The sequence below is a fragment of the Geotrypetes seraphini genome, chromosome 19 (assembly GCF_902459505.1).
Source record: "Geotrypetes seraphini chromosome 19, aGeoSer1.1, whole genome shotgun sequence".
Classification (NCBI taxonomy): Eukaryota; Metazoa; Chordata; class Amphibia; order Gymnophiona; family Dermophiidae; genus Geotrypetes; species Geotrypetes seraphini.
The window spans coordinates 13,761,631-13,783,339 of record NC_047102.1 but is presented as its reverse complement, the minus strand read 5'-3'; the positions used below and the strand labels follow the sequence as shown (position 1 = coordinate 13,783,339).

General features: G+C 43.9%; 1 protein-coding gene across 8 annotated transcripts in view; it reads right to left on the bottom strand.

Moving 5' to 3' along the window:
• Positions 1 to 21,709, bottom strand: part of MADD (MAP kinase activating death domain) — a 122,307-nt gene that overhangs the window by 52,579 nt on the left and 48,019 nt on the right. For all 8 annotated transcript variants that reach the window (XM_033928650.1, XM_033928649.1, XM_033928652.1 and 5 more), the window contains 5 exons: positions 21,237 to 21,382; positions 18,018 to 18,119; positions 4,500 to 4,605; positions 3,933 to 4,119; positions 333 to 483 (listed from right to left, as the gene is read on the bottom strand). In XM_033928650.1, the coding sequence (XP_033784541.1) occupies positions 333 to 483; positions 3,933 to 4,119; positions 4,500 to 4,605; positions 18,018 to 18,119; positions 21,237 to 21,382 (692 nt within the window). The remainder of the gene's footprint in view (positions 1 to 332; positions 484 to 3,932; positions 4,120 to 4,499; positions 4,606 to 18,017; positions 18,120 to 21,236; positions 21,383 to 21,709) is intronic.

Here is a 21,709-nt window from a genome sequence, read left to right as displayed (position 1 = left end):
GGAACGGAATAGAGAAAAAGGAGAAAGAGGCAGACGATATTATGAGAATGTAAAACTCAGGTTCGATTTTAAAGTGCTAACACTGAAATCATGCAAAACTACAAGGGGGTTGTTTCTGCCAATTACACAGATGCCTAGGCTGTGTGATAAATGTGGGCACAGTGTCAGCGTGCTGTACCAGTGACACGTGGCAATTGCTGGTACAATATTAAGTCCTGTACTTGTGACACAAGTAGCCACTCTAAGGACAGAGCATCTGAGACAAGACGTTAGCATGCTGTGGAAATGGTGCAACACATGCCCCATCTGAGGGAAATATTATTGACCCATACCTTTGATATAGTAATGGCTGTGAGCTATCTCCAGTAGACTGAATACACTGGCCATACCCCCGAGACCAGCACTTGCATAGGACTGCTCCAAGCTGGACACTGTACATTTCAGGAGATCCAACATCCCCTTATACACCTTCCGACTGATTTCCTATAACGAAAATTTAGGAGATCAGGTTACAGGGAGACAAACTCAATCTTCAGTATTCTCTAGGCCAGGGGTGTCCAATGTCGGTCCTCGAGGGCCGCAGTCCAGTCGGGTTTTCAGGATTTCCCCAATGAATATGCATGAGATCTATTTGCATGCACTGCTTTCAATGCATATTCATTGGGGAAATCCTGAAAACCCGACTGGATTGCGGCCCTCGAGGACCGACATTGGACACCCCTGCTCTAGGCCTTAAGTTTACTTGCATGACTTGTCTTCCTCAAATACCTTTTCAAGTCACACCACTGACTTCACACTTGCTTCCAAATACTTACAAGTGCCTTCAGCTCTTTATCTTTCCTACTCTCATCTCCTCCTACACACCCGGCATCATGATTTCTGGTCATCAATTCTCTGCATCCCAGCTCTGCACTTTCTGCCTGGAACAGCCTGTCTCCTCTACAGCCATATTTAACTGTCACCTAAAATCTCGCCCGAGACTGTTTTTTAATTCCTAAACTCTAGCTCTTCTCGATCAGATCCCTGTTACCAGGAGATAGTGGATGCTGAGGATGGGCAGATTGGATGGGCCATTTGGCCTTGGCCTTTATCTTCCATCATGTTTCTCTGTTTCTATAACCATAAAGCTCTATGATCTCACAATGCAAATGTTAAAAGCCTTAACCAATAACAATAATGCTTTCTGACATCACAATGCAGATGTTAAAAGCCTTAGCCTATAGGGAAAGGAGGAGATAGTGGATGATGGGGATGGGCAGACTGGATGGGCCAGCAAATAAAGACCTGCACACAGTTCATCCAGTCTGCCCAACATGGTGCCAGGAGTTGAATCCTCTTTTTTTTTTTTTTTTTTTTAAAGTCCTTGCAATATGTACAATAAAGATCAAGAAAATAATAAGAATGGTTACAGAAATAACAGAAAAATGAAATCTTTTATTTTACTTCATATATAGGAAGCCAACAAAGCTGACATCTAAGAAAAAGGAAAACTTTAACAAAGGAAAATATAAATCACAATGGGCAGAAAATAAATGTTAAGTCTGCCTCAAAAATCTCAAACCTGAAAAAATATTAAGTATTTTCCCCTTGAAGTACAGGTTTATCCATAAGAAACAATTCCAAATGGAAAGGATAGACAAAAATATTTATTATTCCATAAGTAAACAGACATTTATATGGAAATTTAAGAAAAAAAGTAGCTCCAACAGCCAGAGTTCTAGACTTCAGCTGTAAGAATTGCTTCTTGCAAAGGTTCCACTGCTTCCTAATACAGTTCCTGAAACCTCTTGTTGATCTTCACCACACTGTAAGCTCCGAAGAGCAGGAATTTCTTATGTGTATCTGTACAGGGGGGTTCATATTAGAGAATGACATAGGGACAAATTTGTTCCCATCCCCGCAGGAACTCAATTTCCCCATCCCCATCCCATTCCTGTAGGCTCTGCTTTAACCCTTTCAGGACCATAAGGATCGTAGGCCAATTTTTGTGGTTTTGACGACATTTTTATGGTAAAAAGGGCTTGCAGATGCCAAAAAATTGATTTTTTTTGTGAAATATCATTATTTTTTTTTTAAAAAATCAAACTTCTGGCTTATGGACAGTGTGGCAAGTGAATCTTCTCGTCAATCTGGCAACGACGCTAATGAATGAATGTCGGAACCAGTTTGTTTACATAAAGGCAGTATCATATGGAATCCGTACATATCAAATTTAGAACTGTAGACCAGTGGTTCCCAACCCTGTCCTGGAGGAACACCAGGCCAATTGGGTTTTCAGGCTAGCCCTAATGAATATGCATGAAGCAAATTTGCATGCCTATCACTTCCATCATATGCAAATCTCTCTCATGCATATTCATTAGGGCTAGCCTGAAAACCCGATTGGCCTGGTGTTCCTCCAGGACAGGGTTGGGAATCACTGCTGTAGACTATCCCAATCAAAATTTATAGGATTTTAAAGTTATGGGACAAATATGTCCCTTGGTCCTGAAAGGGTTAAATGTTCAAGGCTTGTGCGGTTATGATTTTAAAGCGTTTGAGACGGAGCTTGCAGGACGGAGCTTGCAGGAATGGGGTAGAGACAGGAAAAGAACCCACCGGGACGAGAAAATGAGTTCCCACAGGGACAGGGAAAAATGTGTCCCCGTGGCATTCTCTAGTGCAGGGGTGCCCAATAGGTCGATCGCGATCGACCGGTAGCTCGCCAAGGCAAAGTGAGTCGATCATCCAGGACTCCCTTTGCCTTGGCGATCTATCGGGCCGATCAATCTTCCTCTCCCTGACGTCAATTCTGCCGTCGGAGAGGAAGTTCGGGCCAGCCAATCGCTGCCTGGCTGGGTGGAACTTCCTCTCCGACGGCAGAATTGACGTCGGGGAGAGGAAGATTGATCGGCCCGAAGCAGAGAGAGCATGGGGCGGCGGCGGCTTTGGGGCCTGTTATCCATTGGTGGCGTTTGGGTTCTGTTCCCCGATGGCAGCGGCAGCGGCTTGGGGAAGGGCAGGGAGAAAGAAAGAAAGGGGCACAGGCAGGGAGACAGAAGGAAAGAAGAGAAACAGGAAAAAAGAAAGGGGGCATGAAGAGAGAAAGAAAGAAAGGTCAGGGAGAGAGGAAGAAAAAGTTGGGGGAGGGAATGAGGTGTGGAGGAGAGGAAGCATACAGGCTGAAAGAAAGATTGGATGCACAGTCAGAAGAAGAAAGTGCAACCAGAGACTCATGAAATCACCAGACAAGGTAGGAAAAATGATTTTATTTTAAATTTAGTGATCAAAATGTGTCTGAATTTATATCTGCTGTCTATATTTTACACTAAGGTCCCCTTTTACTAAACCGCAAGAGGTTTTTAGCGCAGGGAGCCTATGAGCGTCGAGAGCAGCGCTGGGCATTCAGCGCAGCTCCCTGCGCTCTAAAAACTGCTATCGTGGTTTAGTAAAAAGGGAGGGGGGTATATTTGTCTATTTTTGTATGGTTGTTACTGAGGTGACAGTGCATAGAGTCATCTGCTTTGACCTCTTTGAAAAACCCCCGGAATAGGAATGATGATTAACAATTCTATGCGGACAGTGTGCGTTGTGTTTTTTTTAAATTTTATTGTTGGTAGATCATTTTGACTTGGTCATTTTAAAAGTAGCTCGCGAGTCAAAAAAGTGTGGGCACCCCTGCTCTAGTGCATATAACTACATGCACTACAATGAAACAGTAGTGCCCCATCTATATCCTTCTGCTTTAAACATTCAGTACACAGTACACTGAAGTGAGGCAGTGGTGTCCATTTATCTTCTATGCTGCTTCAGCACTTTTAATACTCATTCACCAGGGCCTATCTGTACTCAAATAAACTTCACCAACTAGGTTCCAGTCTCATAGCCCCCTCTTTCTGTGATCATATCCTCCCTGCAGTCACTCATGTCCACATTCTCTGTCCCTCACTCACCACGTCCTGGATGATCTCTTGTCGGGCATCCTCCTCGGTCTGGATGGTGCGGTTGAGTTTGCTCAGCACAAAGACACGAAGCTGCTCACTCTCTAGTAGGCGGCGAACTTTCTTCATGTTCAGCCATCCCACCCCCTGCCCCTCCAAGACATTTACCGCCACCTCTTTGAGGAACTGCTGGTTTTCACTAGACCAAAACAGGAATGAACAAATTCAAGATCAGCTAATTCCCTAATGGCCTGAATCATCTCGGCTTCAATTCGCCAACACTCACACCATAGGAAAGAGAAAAGTCAGGCTCAGAGACCGCTTGGATTAGGGTTACTAGATGTCTGGATTTCCCCAGACAGCTTTTCAAAACCCGGCACTTTGTCCGGGTTTTGAAAAGCTTAGAACAAATCACTGGCGGACAGGAGGGCATCTGCGCATGCATGGATGCTCTTCTGCCCGAAGAGAGCAGGCAGAGGGGGGCTGGGGTGGGGATGGGTGGATCTGAGCGGGCCTAAAGGGCGGACCGGATTTTCCAAGCGGAAAATCTGGTAACCCTAGCTTGGATCCTTTCTTTACCTCGAATTGTTGGCTCTTCCCTGAGGGGAGGGGGACTCTCTCTTAATTGTAGGGCTGTGCTTAATGACGGAGGACTTCTGATCGACAAGTGCTCGTCTGTTACTTCCTGCAAGTTAAAACAGAAGATTAGCACTTAAAAAAAAAACCAGGACTTCACAGAGAACCAAGGGCACACAATCCATTAGAAATACACTACACAAGGAATATGAACTTCAAGCAGCAGAAGAGAAAAGGAAATGCAAAATCAATGGAGATGGGAGATGCAGAGATGTGGCAGCTTCACATATCAGAGTAAACAAGAGAGCCAAAGTCACAGGTAAACACACACACACAGCTTGAACAAAGCCACTGCACTATTCAAATGCACACGTACTTTAATAAGTACACTATGAAAATCACTGCACAGACACAAACACACTCACGCCAAGCTAGTGTACAATTTAAAATGGGATTAAATCAAAAATTTCCCCCAAATATAAAAGTGATGTAGAGAAAAGCCCTACTTTTACTCAATGCCAGGAAAAGGCCTCAATTTTTACATGGTTCAACCCTAGCAGTTACTCTGAGCACTCTTCTAAAAGTTACGTCTTTGCGTAACCATAATTGAATAATTTTGAGTTTGCAAGAGAAACTGAAGTGGAAGGTTTCTTACCAATAATTGAATAAGGACGGAGCACCGCTAGGTGCCAGCATTGCATTCTGAGGCTTTTTCCTTGCACTGAGTAAAAGTGGTACAGTGGTGCCTCACACAACGAACTTAATTGGTTCCAGGAGCAAGTTTGTTATGCGAAAAGTTCGTTATGTGAAACGCGTTTTCCCATAACAATACATGTAAAAAAAAATAATTTGTTCTGTAGCATAAAATATGCTAAGATGACATAAAAAAAGATAAATTTTTTGTTATTATTTTTATTTAGATACATCTAAAAACATACATCTCCCTGTCCTTTTACTTCCACTATCTTCCTATCCCATCTCTATTCCCTTTTGTCCCTCTCCCCATGATCAATCATCTCACCACCTCTCTCTTCCCTCACCCTCAGGGTTCAAGATTGCTTCCACTCTTTTTCCTGTTGTTCTCTCTGCCTGTCACCCTATGATTTAGCATCCCTTCTGCCCTTGTCCAATATTTCCCCTTCTCTCCCTCCCTCTCATCCCCTGCTCCAACATACCGTATTTCGACTGCCCTTCCATCCCCAGGCCTGCCAACTTCCACTCATTTACTGCTTTCTCCCACCTCTGCCAAAGCCCCCCCCCCCCCCGCAGTGATCGGCAACACCAGGCACCCCCCCTCAATCGGTGAAACAGGGCCCCCCTCGATCGGTGAAACAGGGCCCCCCCTCGATCGGCGAAACAGGGCCCCCCTCGATCGGCGAAACAGGGCCCCCCCTCGATCGGCGAAACAGGGCCGGCGACTGCTTTCTCCCGCTGCTGTTGAAGTCTGTAAACAACTTTAACACAAGCCACGGGGCTCTAACAGTGCGTATGCTGCCAACGGCTTCCTTCCTCCTTCCTCTCCCCTCATGATGTAACTTCCCATTTGGTTGATGGAGGAGGAGGATGGTAGCCGGTAGCGTCACGCACACTGCGCGGAAGGATGCAGCTCGGGCGACTTCGTTGTGTGAAACGAAGTCCGTTGTACGAATCAAGACAAGAAGTTCGTTGTGCGCAGCGTTCGCTGTGCGAGGCGTCTGTTATGCGAGGCACCACTGTACTTTGTTACAGTCTACGAGACACTACTTTTTTTTATTTGGTGGTGGATCTTGATTTTGTCTGGAAGATAGATCTCAACACCTGAGTTTAGTTATAAATTCAAAACGTGCCCATGTCTTGAATAAATGCATCAGCGCACCCACCCGTGTAAACACGCTTGCACAAAATCAGAGGACGATTAAACTTACACACGCACGCGCTTCTAAATTCACAAACCCTATATAAGATCCGACGTGTACGGAAGAATAGGCAGGGCAGGTGTAAACAAAGAACCTGCATGAGGTGTTCAAGGCATTATGGGAGGTGATGGAAATACGGACTCCACAATAAAAGATTTAATGGTGCAGGCAGAGAGGATGCTGAAGTGTGGCATGCACAGCTCATGCCGCTGGCAGCAAGGACCCACCTTCAGTGCAAGCAGGCCCAGCGTCGGCTATTATCTCCATTATAGTATTTAGCCCAAATACTGGGACACAAAATTCACAGTTAGTTCCAGGAAATCTCTATCATCAGTTCTATCCCCCCCCCCCCAAGACAAGGAACGTGGTACATGCTTTGGACAGAGGTGATCAAAAGATGGCACCCACCAAGCCAAGAACAAGGCCCCAGATAGATGCCCCACTACCACTGCGACCCCCCTCGGCTGACAGACTGAAACATGCATTCCTGAAAAGATCGGTGTGGTCAGTCCTTAACTTCTCTGTACCTCCAGTTCCAACCAGCAAATATAGGCACTGAGACGGAAAGGAGGACAGGGAGTGGAAAAAATGAAATCAATAATGCGGTGGGCATGAGTTGGCAGAATGGGGTAAGAATGAAAGCAAAAGAAAGAGAAAAAGTCAGCTGCCTATATGAAGCCCTGAACATGCACACAGGCAGATAAGCGTGCACACAAGTAGCACATGAGATATTTCCCTTTTCGCTACCTCCACAAGTACACACACACACACACACATACATAGCTATCAACTAACTCCCCCCCTGAGAAAAGCAGAACTTAAAGCCCTAAAAAGTTAAGCAGTGAAACCTGGACTGTCTCATGCAGCTTGCTGACAACCCACCACTCCTCACTTCTGCAGGACAAATGCACAAACCCATCCAAACACAGGCAGGTCAACTGCAGGCATTCACACATCCTTAACAAGGACATTGGTGGGTTTATATTCCACACAAATAGATACATCCATTACTTATACATGTAAAACCACAGACATAGAGCTTCTCCTTCCCAACATATGCAGGACTAAGAGAAAGATTAATGGTTGTCGGACAAGTAACAGAATGCCTACTGCCTGCTCGGTAGGAGCTGACCTATATGCTGGGTCTAGACCTAGTTGGAACATGTTTAACAAACACACATGGTATGCACAAATATTGTGAATGACGCATCACAACCATGGCTATAGAAGACACGTTCTTCATATGAAAAGTAAATTGGTGTGATAAGAGGCACTGCTTCACTCAAGTTCTCTTTAAGATTGCCACTGAGCACCCAAAAATAATATTAGAAAGAACAATTTCTACCATGGTCTGACCATATCTAATTTGCTCTTCGAAATTCATCTAAAACTGCTTTAAATAATTCATAAAATGCCTGGAAGCTACATTCAGTACAGCTGTTGCACGTACATACACACTGGATCCTACAGATCCAAACTCGTTATTATCCTATGTGGCATCATTCAGCGGAAAGCAGTTCACAACCCTTTTAGAATTAAGCAGTGTGGTTCCAGTGTTAATCTCCTTGGAAATGCAGAGTGAGGTCTCCAAACAAGCTGCAGGTGCCCAAGTGAAGCAACATGGCAGCCAAACTACTTTATTCAAGATGGAAGACACCATGCCCAAGTGGAGCAACATGGCAGCCAAACTACTTTATTCAAGATGGAAGACACCATGCCCAAGTGGAGCAACATGGCAGCCAAACTAAGACACCATGCCCAAGTGGAGCAACATGGCAGCCAAACTAAGACACCATGCCCAAGTGGAGCAACATGGCAGCCAAACTACTTTATTCAAGATGGAAGACACCATGCCCAAGTGGAGCAACATGGCAGCCAAACTACTTTATTCAAGATGGAAGACACCATGCCCAAGTGGAGCAACATGGCAGCCAAACTAAGACACCATGCCCAAGTGAAGCAACATGGCAGCCAAACTACTTTATTCAAGATGGAAGACACCATGCCCAAGTGGAGCAACATGGCAACCAAACTACTTTATTCAAGATGGAAGACACCATGCCCAAGTGGAGCAACATGGCAGCCAAACTAAGACACCATGCCCAAGTGGAGCAACATGGCAGCCAAACTACTTTATTCAAGATGGAAGACACCATGCCCAAGTGGAGCAACATGGCAGCCAAACTACTTTATTCAAGATGGAAGACACCATGCCCAAGTGGAGCAACATGGCAGCCAAACTAAGACACCATGCCCAAGTGAAGCAACATGGCAGCCAAACTACTTTATTCAAGATGGAAGACACCATGCCCAAGTGGAGCAACATGGCAGCCAAACTACTTTATTCAAGATGGAAGACACCATGCCCAAGTGGAGCAACATGGCAGCCAAACTAAGACACCATGCCCAAGTGGAGCAACATGGCAGCCAAACTACTTTATTCAAGATGGAAGACACCATGCCCAAGTGGAGCAACATGGCAGCCAAACTACTTTATTCAAGATGGAAGACACCATGCCCAAGTGGAGCAACATGGCAGCCAAACTAAGACACCATGCCCAAGTGGAGCAACATGGCAGCCAAACTAAGACACCATGCCCAAGTGGAGCAACATGGCAGCCAAACTACTTTATTCAAGATGGAAGACACCATGCCCAAGTGGAGCAACATGGCAGCCAAACTACTTTATTCAAGATGGAAGACACCATGCCCAAGTGGAGCAACATGGCAGCCAAACTAAGACACCATGCCCAAGTGGAGCAACATGGCAGCTAAACTACTTTATTCAAGATGGGTGTTTTATGGATTATTCTGAAACTAGAAGAGAACTGTATTCATTTTGGAGTGGTCCAGGTCTCTTTGCGATGTCAGATAAGTTTGGGGGGGGGGGGACGGTTAAATTGCTTTCTATTTTTTGGTGATAGTTATTTTGAAATTACATATTAAAAAATGGAGTAATGGCTGATATTAAAAGATTAAGGGGCTAATTGGGTCTGTCATGCAGACAGAATGGTCCCTGTTCTCATCTGATGCTCTCAAATATGATGCTGTATTTTTGTGCATTTAAAGACTGTAGCTTACACACCTTTTTACATTTTGAGTAGAGGGATCACTGCTACATAGTAACATAGTAGATGACGGCAGATAAAGACCCGAATGGTCCATCCAGTCTGCCCAACCTGATTCAATTTAAATTATTTTTTTTTATTTTATTTTTTTTTCTTCTTAGTTATTTCTGGGCGAGAATCCAAAGCTTTACCCGGTACTATGCTTGGGTTCCAACTGCCGAAATCTCTGTTAAGACTTACTCCAGCCCATCTACACCCTCCCAGCCATTGAAGCCCTCCCCTGCCCATCCTCCACCAAACGGCCATACACAGACACAGACCGTAACTGGCCTAGTTCAATATTTAATATTATTTTCTGATTCTAAATCTTCTGTGTTCATCCCACGCTTCTTTGAACTCAGTCACAGTTTTACTCTCCACCACCTCTCTCGGGAGCGCATTCCAGGCATCCACCACCCTCTCCGTAAAGTAGAATTTCCTAACATTGCCCCTGAATCTACCACCCCTCAACCTCAAATTATGTCCTCTGGTTTTACCATTTTCCTTTCTCTGGAAAAGATTTTGTTCTACATTAATACCCTTTAAGTATTTGAACATCTGAATCATATCTCCCCTGTCTCTCCTTTCCTCTAGGGTATACATATTCAGGGCTTCCAGTCTCTCCTCATACGTCTTCTGGCGCAAGCCTCCTATCATTTTCGTCGCCCTCCTCTGGACCGCCTCAAGTCTTCTTACGTCTTTCACCAGATACGGTCTCCAAAACTGAACACAATACTCCAAGTGGGGCCTCACCAATGACCTGTACAGGGGCATCAACACCTTCTTCCTTCTACTGCCTACGCCTCTCTTTATACAGCCCAGAATCCTTCTGGCAGCAGCCACTGCCTTGTCACACTGTTTTTTCGCCTTTAGATCTTCGGACACTATCATCCCAAGGTCCCTCTCCCCGTCCGTGCATATCAGCTTCTCTCCTCCCAGCATATACGGTTCCTTCCTATTATTAATCCCCAAATGCATTACTCTGCATTTCTTTGCATTGAATTTTAGTTGCCAGGCATTAGACCATTCCTCTAACTTTTGCAGATCCTTTTTCATATTTTCCACTCCCTCTTTGGTGTCTACTCTGTTACAAATCTTGGTATCATCTGCAAAAAGGCACACTTTTCCTTCTAACCCTTCAGCAATGTCACTTACATACATATTGAACAGGATTGTCCCCAGCACCGAACCCTGAGGGACTCCACTAGTCACCTTTCCTTCCTTCGAGCAACTTCCATTAACCACCACCCTCTGGCGTCTGTCCGACAGCCAGTTTCTGACCCAGTTCACCACTTTGGGTCCTAACTTCAGCCCTTCAAGTTTGTTCAACAGCCTCCTATGAGGAACTGTATCAAAGGCTTTGCTGAAATCCAAGTAAATTACATCTAGCATATGTCCTCGATCCAACTCTCTGGTCACCCAATCAAAAAATTAAAATCAAAAAATCAAAAAATCGTTTGGCACGATTTACCTTTTGTAAAGCCATGTTGCCTCGGATCCTGTAACCCATTAGATTCAAGGAAATACACTATCCTTTCTTTCAGCAACACTTCCATTATTTTTCCAACAACTGAAGTGAGGCTCACCGGCCTGTAGTTTCCTGCTTCATCCCTGTGACCACTTTTATGAATAGGGACCACATCCGCTCTCCTCCAATCCCCAGGAATCACAACCGTCTCCAGAGATTTGTTGAACAAGTCTTTAATAGGACTCGCCAGAACCTCTCTGAGCTCCCTTAGTATCCTGGGATGGATCCCGTTTGGTCCCATCGCTTTGTCCACCTTCAGTTTTTCAAGTTGCTCATAAACACCCTCCTCCGTGAACGGCGCAGAATCTACTCCATTTTCTCATGTAACTTTGCCAGACAATCTCGGTCCTTCTCCAGGATTTTCTTCTGTGAACACAGAACAGAAGTATTTGTTTAGCACATTTGCTTTCTCCTCATCACTCTCCACATATTTGTTCCCAGCATCTTTTAGGCTAGCAATTCCATTTTTTATCTTCCTCCTTTCACTAATATATCTGAAAAAATTTTTATCTCCCTTTTTTACATTTTTAGCCATTTGTTCTACCGCCTGTGCCTTCGCCAAATGTATCTCTCTCTTGGCTTCTTTCAGTTTCACCCTGTAGTCCTTTCTGCTCTCCTCTTCTTGGGTTTTTTTATATTTCATGAACGCCAACTCTTTCGCCTTTATTTTCTCAGCCACTAGGTTGGAGAACCATATCGGCTTCCTTTTTCTCTTGTTTTTATTGATTTTCTTCACATAAAGGTCCGTAGCCATTTTTATCGCTCCTTTCAGCTTAGACCACTGTCTTTCCACTTCTCTTATGTCCTCCCATCCTAACAGCTCTTTCTTCAGGTACTTTCCCATTGCATTAAAGTCCGTACGTTTGAAATCTAGGACTTTAAGTATCGTGCGGCCGCTCTCCACTTTAGCCGTTATATCAAACCAAACCATGTGATGATCGCTACTACCCAGGTGAGCACCCACTCGAACATTAGAGATACTCTCTCCATTTGTGAGGACCAGATCCAATATCGCTTTTTCCCTTGTGGGTTCCGTCACCATTTGTCTGAGCAGAGCCTCTTGAAAGGCATCCACAATCTCCCTACTTCTTTCCGATTCCGCAGACGGAACATTCCAGTCCGCATCCAGCAGATTGAAATCTCCCAACAGCAGAACCTCCTCTTTCCTTCCAAACTTTTGGATATCCACAATCAGATCCTTATCAATTTGCTGCGATTGAGTCGGAGGTCTGTAGACTACACCCACGTAGATAGAAGTTCCATCTTCTCTTTTCAGAGCAATCCATATCGCTTCTTCCTCTCCCCAGGTCCCTTGCATTTCGGTCGCTTGGATATTGATCTTTGCATAGAGAGCTACTCCTCCACCTTTATGACCATCTCTGTCCTTCCTAAAAAGATTATATCCCGGTATATTTGCATCCCATCCATGTGATTCACTGAACCATGTCTCTGTGATAACAACAATATCTAGATCTGCCTCTAATATCAGGGCTTGCAGATCATGAACTTTGTTGCTTAGACTGCGAGCATTTGTGGTCATCGCTTTCCAGCTATTTTTCAGCGATAATCTCCTTTTTCGTATGGATTTTTGTGTCGTTTCACTTTCCGTTGCAATACTAAGAAATGAGTTGCTGATATTGCTTATGTTGCAGCCTTTACTACTATCACATCTTTTCTTTTGCCGGGGGTGGTCTCTATAATTGCCCTTCGTACATACACCACCCCCACCTTCTAGTTTAAATGCCTAGAAAAATATTGTCTAAATTTCTCTGCAAGGTTTCTTTTTCCTGCTGTAGTAATATGTAGCCCATCAGTGCAATATAGCTTCTTGTCCTTCCATGTATTTCCCCATCCTCCTATGTACCTGAAGCCTTCTTGATGACACCAGGCTCTGAGCCATCTATTAAAGTCCTCTGTGTTTTTCACTCTTTGCTCTCCTTTTCCATATGCAGGCAGTATTTCAGAAAAAGCTAAAGTCTTTACAAAAGGTTTCACGCCCTCACCAAGCTCCCGAAAAGCTTTCTGTGCTGCAAGTGTGGAGTTGTTGGCCAGGTCATTTGTTCCCAGATGGATAACAACATCAGTGTTAAAATCCTTAGTTTCTTCCTTAATTATAGTCAGTATTTGCCTGGAACTCCTGGTAGCTGAGGATCCTGGAAGACATTTCACTATTTTGGTCTCCTCGCCCTGTGTTCTAAGGTTAATGCCTCTGATGATGGAATCCCCCAACAGTAATAGTTTTCTGTTTTTGGCTTTTTTATTTGTACTTAGGGTGCTCTTGTTCTCTTGAGTTTCCCTTCATTGGTTCCAGTCCCACCGCCCTTCTGTTTTCCTGAGTATCGCAGTGCACTAGTGGAGCAAAGGAATTCTGTAGAGGTAATATTAGTGAAGGTGGATGTTTCTGTGTTACATGTCGCAGTCTTCCTGAGCCTACTGTGACCCATTTATTCCTGGGCTGTTTTATTCTTTGAGGTAGAGGTGGTAAGTTGGTATGATTTTGTGGAGTGATGGAAGCTGCTTTAATTGTATTCAATTCCTGTTTAAGTTTGCAGAGCTCCTCCTTAATACTGGCAAGTTGAAGACAGATGGGGCAAGCCTTAAGCCTCCAAATAGTATGTCTTGGAATTAAAGCACCACAGTGATTGCATAGAATAAAGGTCATCTTGATTGGTTGTGAAGTGACTTGATTTGAGTAGTCCTGATTATATGGGTCTCTATATATGAATAGTGGTCCCTGGGGTTGGTGGGACTATAAGTAAGACTACTAGTAAGGCAGAAATATAGGCTCTATACCATCTAAAACACAGTATTTTAAACAAAACTGCAGGTTCTATCAGTGCTACCCTAAAACACAGGATTTATAACAGGATTTTCCCTACTTTAGTCACCCTGAGCCACAGGCACCAGAAATATAGGCTCTATACCACCTAAAACACAGTATTTTAAACACAAATGCAGAAAGAGGAAATAAGATTTATTTTTTTGTGCTTTTTTATATTTTTTTTAGTAAGAAACAGGGAGAAGAGAAATTAAGCAGATATAATGCTGAAAACCAATCAAAAGAGCAGAATATGAAATGCTGAGTAACTTAGCTTTTAGATGTTCACAGGGCAGCCTTGTTTCAGCTAACACAAGGGTGCAACTAACACACATTCCAGTTTACATAAATGTACAGTGGATATACAATGTGAGGTTTGTCAAATTTTATGCAAGATTAAATCAAGCTATTAAACAAAAGTGGGGGGAGGAATGTACCTGACACACGTGCACAAAGGTTATGCGGTCAGCATAGCTCTTGTGCACATGCCCAGAGAAAGACGGAACAGCACCTAAATACATTTGCTTTCATTTTCACCTTTTTTGCCCATGAATGTGGTTTATTGCTTACTATCTGTGCTTTAAACTTACAATTTGCAGTCATGTGTACTGCACACATTAACACCTGTGTTCCAGCATTTAGTGCAAAATAACATGCATGCACACCTGAGTGTGGCTTATGCAGAGGCAGGTTTACATGAAGGCAGGAAATCTACAGCTTACCGTATATACTCAAATATAAACCGGGATTTGGGGCAAAAAATTGGTCCCGGTTTATATTCGGGCCAGCACCAAGTGCCCACCCGATCCCCTCCCCGACCTATTGCAGGCCTCCGCCGGGTCTCCAGTCTCTGCACCCTGTGCCCCCCTCCCTGCCCATCGTACCTCCTCTGACTTTGGAATCCCTGGTGGTCCAGAGGTGTAGCGGGCAGGGAGGGGGCTGGGTGCAGAGCCTGACAGGGGATGGAGGGAGCACTGGGCGCAGATCCTGGCAGGGCACTTGAATATTAAGCCGCCCAATTTATATTCGAGCCAACCATTTTTCGTCCTCTTTGGGGGGAAAATGGGGGTCTTGACTTATATTCGAGTATATACGGAATATGCATGAAAATATGGTAATAAAAGCTTGGAAACAGTGGTTTAAATAATTTGGGGACTATTTGCGCACATGAGGGATTTTTTGAGGTTTGATGTTCTGAAAAGAGAAGTACAGACACCTCTCTCTTCAGCTTGTCACTCATTTGTCCCTCCCTAAAACTATGCCACTCAAAAAAATTCCTCGACAAAACCTACGCCTTCCAAGCCGCCAAACTAAACCCTTGGCTAGCCCAAATGGTCCTCAAGGCCTACAACTACCTCGACTTTAGAAAACTACTCAAAACTCACCTATTTCGAGACCAAGACCCTTAATGCCCCTTTTCTATCCTCCTCCTCCCCCCTTCTGATTTACTCCCCTCCCCCGTCTCCCTCCTCTCCCCCTACTTCTCTCCTTGCTGTTCGCAACTCTACGATCAATTTGATTTGTAACCACTTGTAATCTCTATCTAACTAATGTGAACCGCCTAGAACTCTGCGGGGTATGGCGGTATACAAAAATAAAGTTATTATTATTATTTTAGCTCCCACAACAAAATAATTTCAAAAGCCTTCAATGAAAACACACCACCCTCTTTCACTAAGCCCATAAAATACAGGCGTGATTTTAGGAGTGATCTTCTCTCAGGCCTTCTCTGCTGCAGTCTCAGGCCTGATTAATCTTTTCTTCCCCAAAACTATTTCAGTATCTAATAGAAATATCAAAGTTATGTCAACACAAAGCTCAGAAAAAACCCAGCACAGCAAACCACAAAAACAGATCATTACCTGACATTTGTTCTAAAAGGGTTAAAGGATCATACCAACCTTCAGTCACCTCCCTTCCCAAGTCAAGATTAAAGTAGTCTTGAAATCCAAAGAAAAATGTGAAAAAAAAATTAAGCAAAAACGAAAAAAATAGCAAAACAAAATCATCCAAACATGAAATAAATAAGCAAAAATGGGAATGAGTTGTGAAAAAATTGTAAGGACAGAAACATAATCCTCCACGTGTGCTGGCCAGGAGATGGGAGTACAGGAGCACAAAAAGAAAGGATCTGCCACACTGCTCCTACTCAAATTCCCGCCTTCCAGCAATGCTCATGGACAGCATGGTGTCAGGTCAAAAGCGCGCCGGGACAAAGGCGCGAGCGGACAATTGAGCGCAGCGCGGAGGTGCGCGCCAAAAAAAATTACTGTTTTTAGGGCTCCAACGGGGGGGTAGGGGGGGGAACCCCCCCACTTTACTTAATACACATCGCGCCGCGTTGTGGGGGCGTTGTGGGGGGTTTGGGGGGTTGTAACCCCCCAAATTTTACTGAAAACTTCACTTTTTCCCTGTTTTTAGGGAAAAAGTTAAGTTTACAGTAAAATGTGGGGGGTTACAACCCCCCAAACCCCCCACAACACCGGCGCGATTTGTATTAAGTAAACTGGGGGTGCTCCCCAACAAAAACCCCCGGAGACCCTAAAAACAGTAATTTTCTTCAGCGCGCACCTCCGTCTTGCACTCAGTTGTCGGCGCGCGCCTTTGTCTTCCGCGTTATTATCTATGAACCGGACAGCACATAATCCAGACATGCCACAAAGAGATAGGTTTCAGGGGATTTTTTGCTTCCAAATAAAGATTGTCAACTCAGCATATGACTGGCATTGTAGGGGCATCACTAACACTCATATCTGATTTTGGGAAGGAAAATTCCATAATCCTTTTTACCAGCCATAGAAAACACTCTTCCTTCTACCCATGCAGGTGTCTCTACAGCTAAAACTAGCTCTAACTCAGTTAAATGTGGATCCCAGTAATGGGACCATCTCCTCATGTCTCCTTTCACCATATGTCCCAGTAGGATTTCTTCCTATCTGGGAAGTATAGTCACCACTTATCCATTTCCACACATCACTGTACATTCCTACCTCTCACCCACTTGGCCTGAGAAACACTAGGAGTGGCCTAATGGTAGAGGTTGTGGGATTCAATCCGAGGGCTGCTCCTTGTGACCCTGGGTAAATTACTTAATGCTTCATTGCCCCAGGTACAAAATAAGTACCTGTATAGCAGGGGTGTCAAAGTCCCTCCTCGAGGGCCACAATCCAGTCGGGTTTTCAGGATTTCCCCAATGAATATGCATGAGATCTATTTGCATGCACTGCTTTCATTGTATGCTAATAGATCGCATGCATATTCATTGGGGAAATCCTGAAAACCCGACTGGATTGTGGCCCTCGAGGAGGGACTTTGACACCCCTGCTTTATACGTATATGTAAACCGCTTTGAGTGTGGTAGTGTAACTATAAAAAGGCGGTATTCAAGTCCCAGTCCCTTTCCCCTTCCCATGAAGTAGGCATGGTATAGCTGTATTCCCTGAGACTATTCCTAGGAGACAGATCTTAGGACCCATTTCCATTTTCAAAATGTGTTCAAAGTTTAGCTTCATACTCTCTCTCTCTAACCTAGTTTCTGATATGTACCCCCTCGCTCCAATCTTCGTGAATTAATAATGCGTGTGACTGGTTTTCTGCCATCATGTTACTATTCTTTCTGAATCAAGCTTTAGTTAAGTTTACTGGAACCTTCTATACCGCTATTAATGATTGGGGAGTCAATACAGAGCGGTTTGCATGAACTGGAGTAAAGGTGTTACAATACATGAGCTTCAGTAATGGTGTTAGCACAAGCTGCCTTATTCTTTCAGGCTCCTTCCTGATAAATTAACTTCAAGAGACTACCTTTTCTGCAATCTTCCAGCAAAAATAAGTATATACCTATTTCCTCACACTGGTTTTCCTTATAGCTTTTTTCTTTCTCTAGCATTCTGTTTTATACCACTGCATTTTCATCTATTTTATAAACTACACACAGACAGATGTACATGGTGATTAGGTGACTAACAAGGTGCCATCCATGGGAGGCATTCTTTCTAGACTTCTCCCAGATTCCAAGCCTTTTTCTCTATATATTCAGCTAACCCAGTGGGGCTAAGGTGATCCCTGGTCAATTTCCTGTTTAAAGATGGAAGAAATGGGCACAAGCCCGTTTACAGATCTAGAACACTGACAGTTTTGCGTTGGCTAGTGATGTTCTGGAGCGTTATTTACCTTTCAAGCTTGGAAAGGGTGTGGTCTTGTCTCTCCCAGTTTTGGTGGGCAGGGCCAGGTTTGAAAGGCTGAAGCTGGTGCTGTGGTTCCTGTACAAACTGCCTGTAACCAGGAGATAAAAGAATTACTGATGTTTAAAGGAAGAAGGTTTTAACTGCTAGCTTTGACTCTATGACTTTCCCCACCTTCTTTTAGACCGTGAAACAGTTCTCATTGTACCAGCAGGGTGCGAGAAGCTCCATAGACATAGAAAGCATATTTTCTCAGCAACGCTGACCAAGGAAAGCCTAAACTCGTTGCATCAGTCCCTCAATGATGGACCCTCGCGGGAAGAACAGGTGCTACAGGAGACGTGACAAACTTCTGCAGTATTCTCCCACGAAAAGGTCAAGGTTGCCAACAAAGCCAACTTTCCAAAATGAATGGTGGTGCTACATTCAATATGTTACCCCTACCTTAGAACAGTAATGGGGTTTTCTCAGTTTTGAGGGTGCTCAATTGAGAGACTTGGTACCCAAGACAGGTATTGTCATGGACCATGATTGCTTGATCATCCATGAGCAGAAAAGGAGTACAAAGCACAGGAACAACAACTAAGTCCTTCCCCTGCAGTATTGTTCCAAGTTTGATCCTCAGAGAAGGCAGCTTCTGTCCTATGGTTAGAAGCTTGTTTGGAGCCTGGGCCTATAGGTACAGTATACTTACCAGGTGAGCTACGTGTAGATCAGTGGATCGCAAACTGTGTGCCATGTCACACAAGCGTATGACATCATCGCGTTTCCGGGTGCCCTCCAGCTGTAGCCCTGAGACTAGTGTGCCACAGCTTAAAAGGTTTCCGACACACTGATGTAGATGGTGACCAGTAGAGATGCACATTCACTAGTGCACACTCAGCTTATACTATATGAGTTTTAATGCATGCAAAATCAATATGTACATAGTAAGTTCTAATGCGCGTTAACATTTAAACTACATTATTCGTACAAATCAAACAAGTTAAACAGTAGAATCAAAAAGCAGGCATAAATAGATTTCACCTTTTCTTTTTATGTTTTACCACTCGCTTCAAAACAACCCAACAAGTCAACCCTTTTGGTATAGCTCTTATGAGGAACAAAGAAGTAAAAACATAAGACACACGATAGCACATATGGGCCAAATGGCTCATCCAGTCTGCTCATCTTGCAGCATCCACAATTTCCTCCTCTCCCTAAGGCAGGGGTAGGCAATTCCGGTCCTCAAGAGCCAGAGCCAGGTCAGGTTTTCAGGATATCCACAATGACTATGTATGAGATGGATTTGCATGCACTGCCTCCTTGAGATGCAAATCTATCTCATGCATATTTATTGTGGATATCCTGAAAACCTGACCTGGCTCCGGCTCTCGAGGACTGGAATTGCCTTCCCCTGTCCTAAGAGATCCAACGTGCCTGTTCCACACATTCTATAATTTAGACAAAGTCTGCCTCCATCACCCCTACAACCCTTTCTGACAAAAGTATTTCTTTAGATTACTCCCGTGTCTATCACCTCTTAATCTCAATCTATGCACTCTCATTCCAGAGCTTCCTTTCAAATAAAAGAGACTCGCCTCATATGCATTTATCCCACGTAGGTATTTAAATGGCTCTATCATATCTCCCCTCTCCCGCCTTTCCTCCAAAGAATACAGATTGAGATCTTTAAATCTGTCCCCATATGCCTTATGACGAAGATTACCAATTATAAACTGCTTTGATCCATTTATCGGAAAAGGAGGTTAATCAAACGTAAATAAACCATAACCATTTTAATAGACTTCCTCGGGACCAAACTCCATTCTATTTATATCTTTATGAAGGTGTGGTCTTCAGAATTGTATACAATATTCTAAATGAGGTATCACCAGTCTTATAAAAGGGCACCAATACCTCCTTTTTCCTATGGTCATACCTCTCCCTCTTCTAGCTTTCGCCATCACCTTTTCAACCTGTTTGGCCACCTTAAGATGCATATTACACCCAAATCCTGCTCCTCTTTCATGCACAAAAGTTCTTCACTCCCTAAACTGTACCATTCCCTTGGGTTTTTGCAGCCCAAACGCACAACCTTGCATTTCGTAGCATTAAATCTTAGCTGCCAAATATCAGACCATTCTTCAAATTTCGCTAGGCCCTTCCTCATGCTATTCACACCATCAGGGGTATCTACTCTATTGCAGGCTTTGGTATCATCCACAAAGAGGCAAATCTTACCTTACAGCCCTTCGGCAATATCGCTTACAAAAATGTTAAAAGAACATGCCCAAGAATTGAACCTTGAGGCACACCACTGGTAACATCCCTTTCCTCCAAGCGATCTCCACTGACCATTACCCTCTGTCGCCTTCCACTCAACCAGTTCCTGAACCAGTCCGTCAGTTTGAGGACAATACTTCTCCCCTACTCTAGCTGCCTATAAATACAACTAGCTTTTGGGTACTTCCCCCTAAAGTATTCAGAATCAAAGTCCACACTTTAGAGAGTAAAGACTATAAATATGGGTCCCAAACTGACATAAAGGGGCTGAATCTATGAGCAGCGCCTGCCACCAGGAGTCAGAGACAATTTTGGGTACTGGAGTCGGGGGTACCAGAAACTGAGGAGTCGGAGGATTTATCTACAGACTCCATAGCCCTGCCTGCCAAGGCAGATGCCTAGAAAATGGGCGCCTGTCGCGTGTCACTTACGGACAGGCGCTGCTTACAGAATTGTGGCAAGCAAGAACCACAGATGACGGAAATGCAGGCCAGGGTTTTACAGTTCTACCTTTCCGGCTCCTAGGGTCTTTGTAGAATCGTGGCCAGCAGCACCTAGTGAAACTGAAGTCTGGAACCCCTTAAACACACCCAGTTCTGGGCTTTGACATCCATTTCCTTCGTCCAGTGTCTCTTTTTTTTTTTTTTTAATTCAGTTTTAACTCTTGTAACAAGTGTTCAAAATTCAATCAAATAATTCGTACAAATTACTTGACATTCTAACAATTATTGTCAAATGCATATAAAAAAGACTCCTCCCCCACCCTTTTTTTTTTTTTTTAAATGGGTCTCTTTTTTTTCTCTTTCCCTACTCCCCACCCACACCCCACCACCATACTTAACAAAATCTGCAACAACAACAACAACAAAAAAGCCACCCTTTAATCTTTCCCTTTTCCGCTCCCATTATGGTCTCACAGACCAGAGAACGGAGATATACTTACTGGCAAAGGACATGATGCCTCCTCCAAATCCTTCACTGCTGTTGTTAGAGACAGTAGAATTTGGGGAGCTGGCTCGGGAGTCTGACTCTGCATCCGAGTCATTAGCCAGTTTCAGACTGTTGGGGCGAAGTGGAAGCTTCTGGGAACTGGGGAAAAAAACAAAACAGAACAGGTTAGGTGTCCAGAACCAATTTTGCAAGCACAGAAATATATGCTGTGCTCTCTTGTCTCACCCACACTCATGAAAACATACAAGGTCGGGAGGCTGGAGTCGTCATAATGATTTCACAGATGAAAATGTTTTTAAAAACACTTAACTATTTATAGGCTGACATTTTGAATTACTTTTGTAGTGTTTCTGTTTGATTCTGGACCACAAGTGTTTTGTTAGATTTTGGACTACAAAGGCAGTATAAATTCTGGTTGTTCAAAACACTGTATGGTCAAAGTTTACGCATTCCGATTGTGGTGAA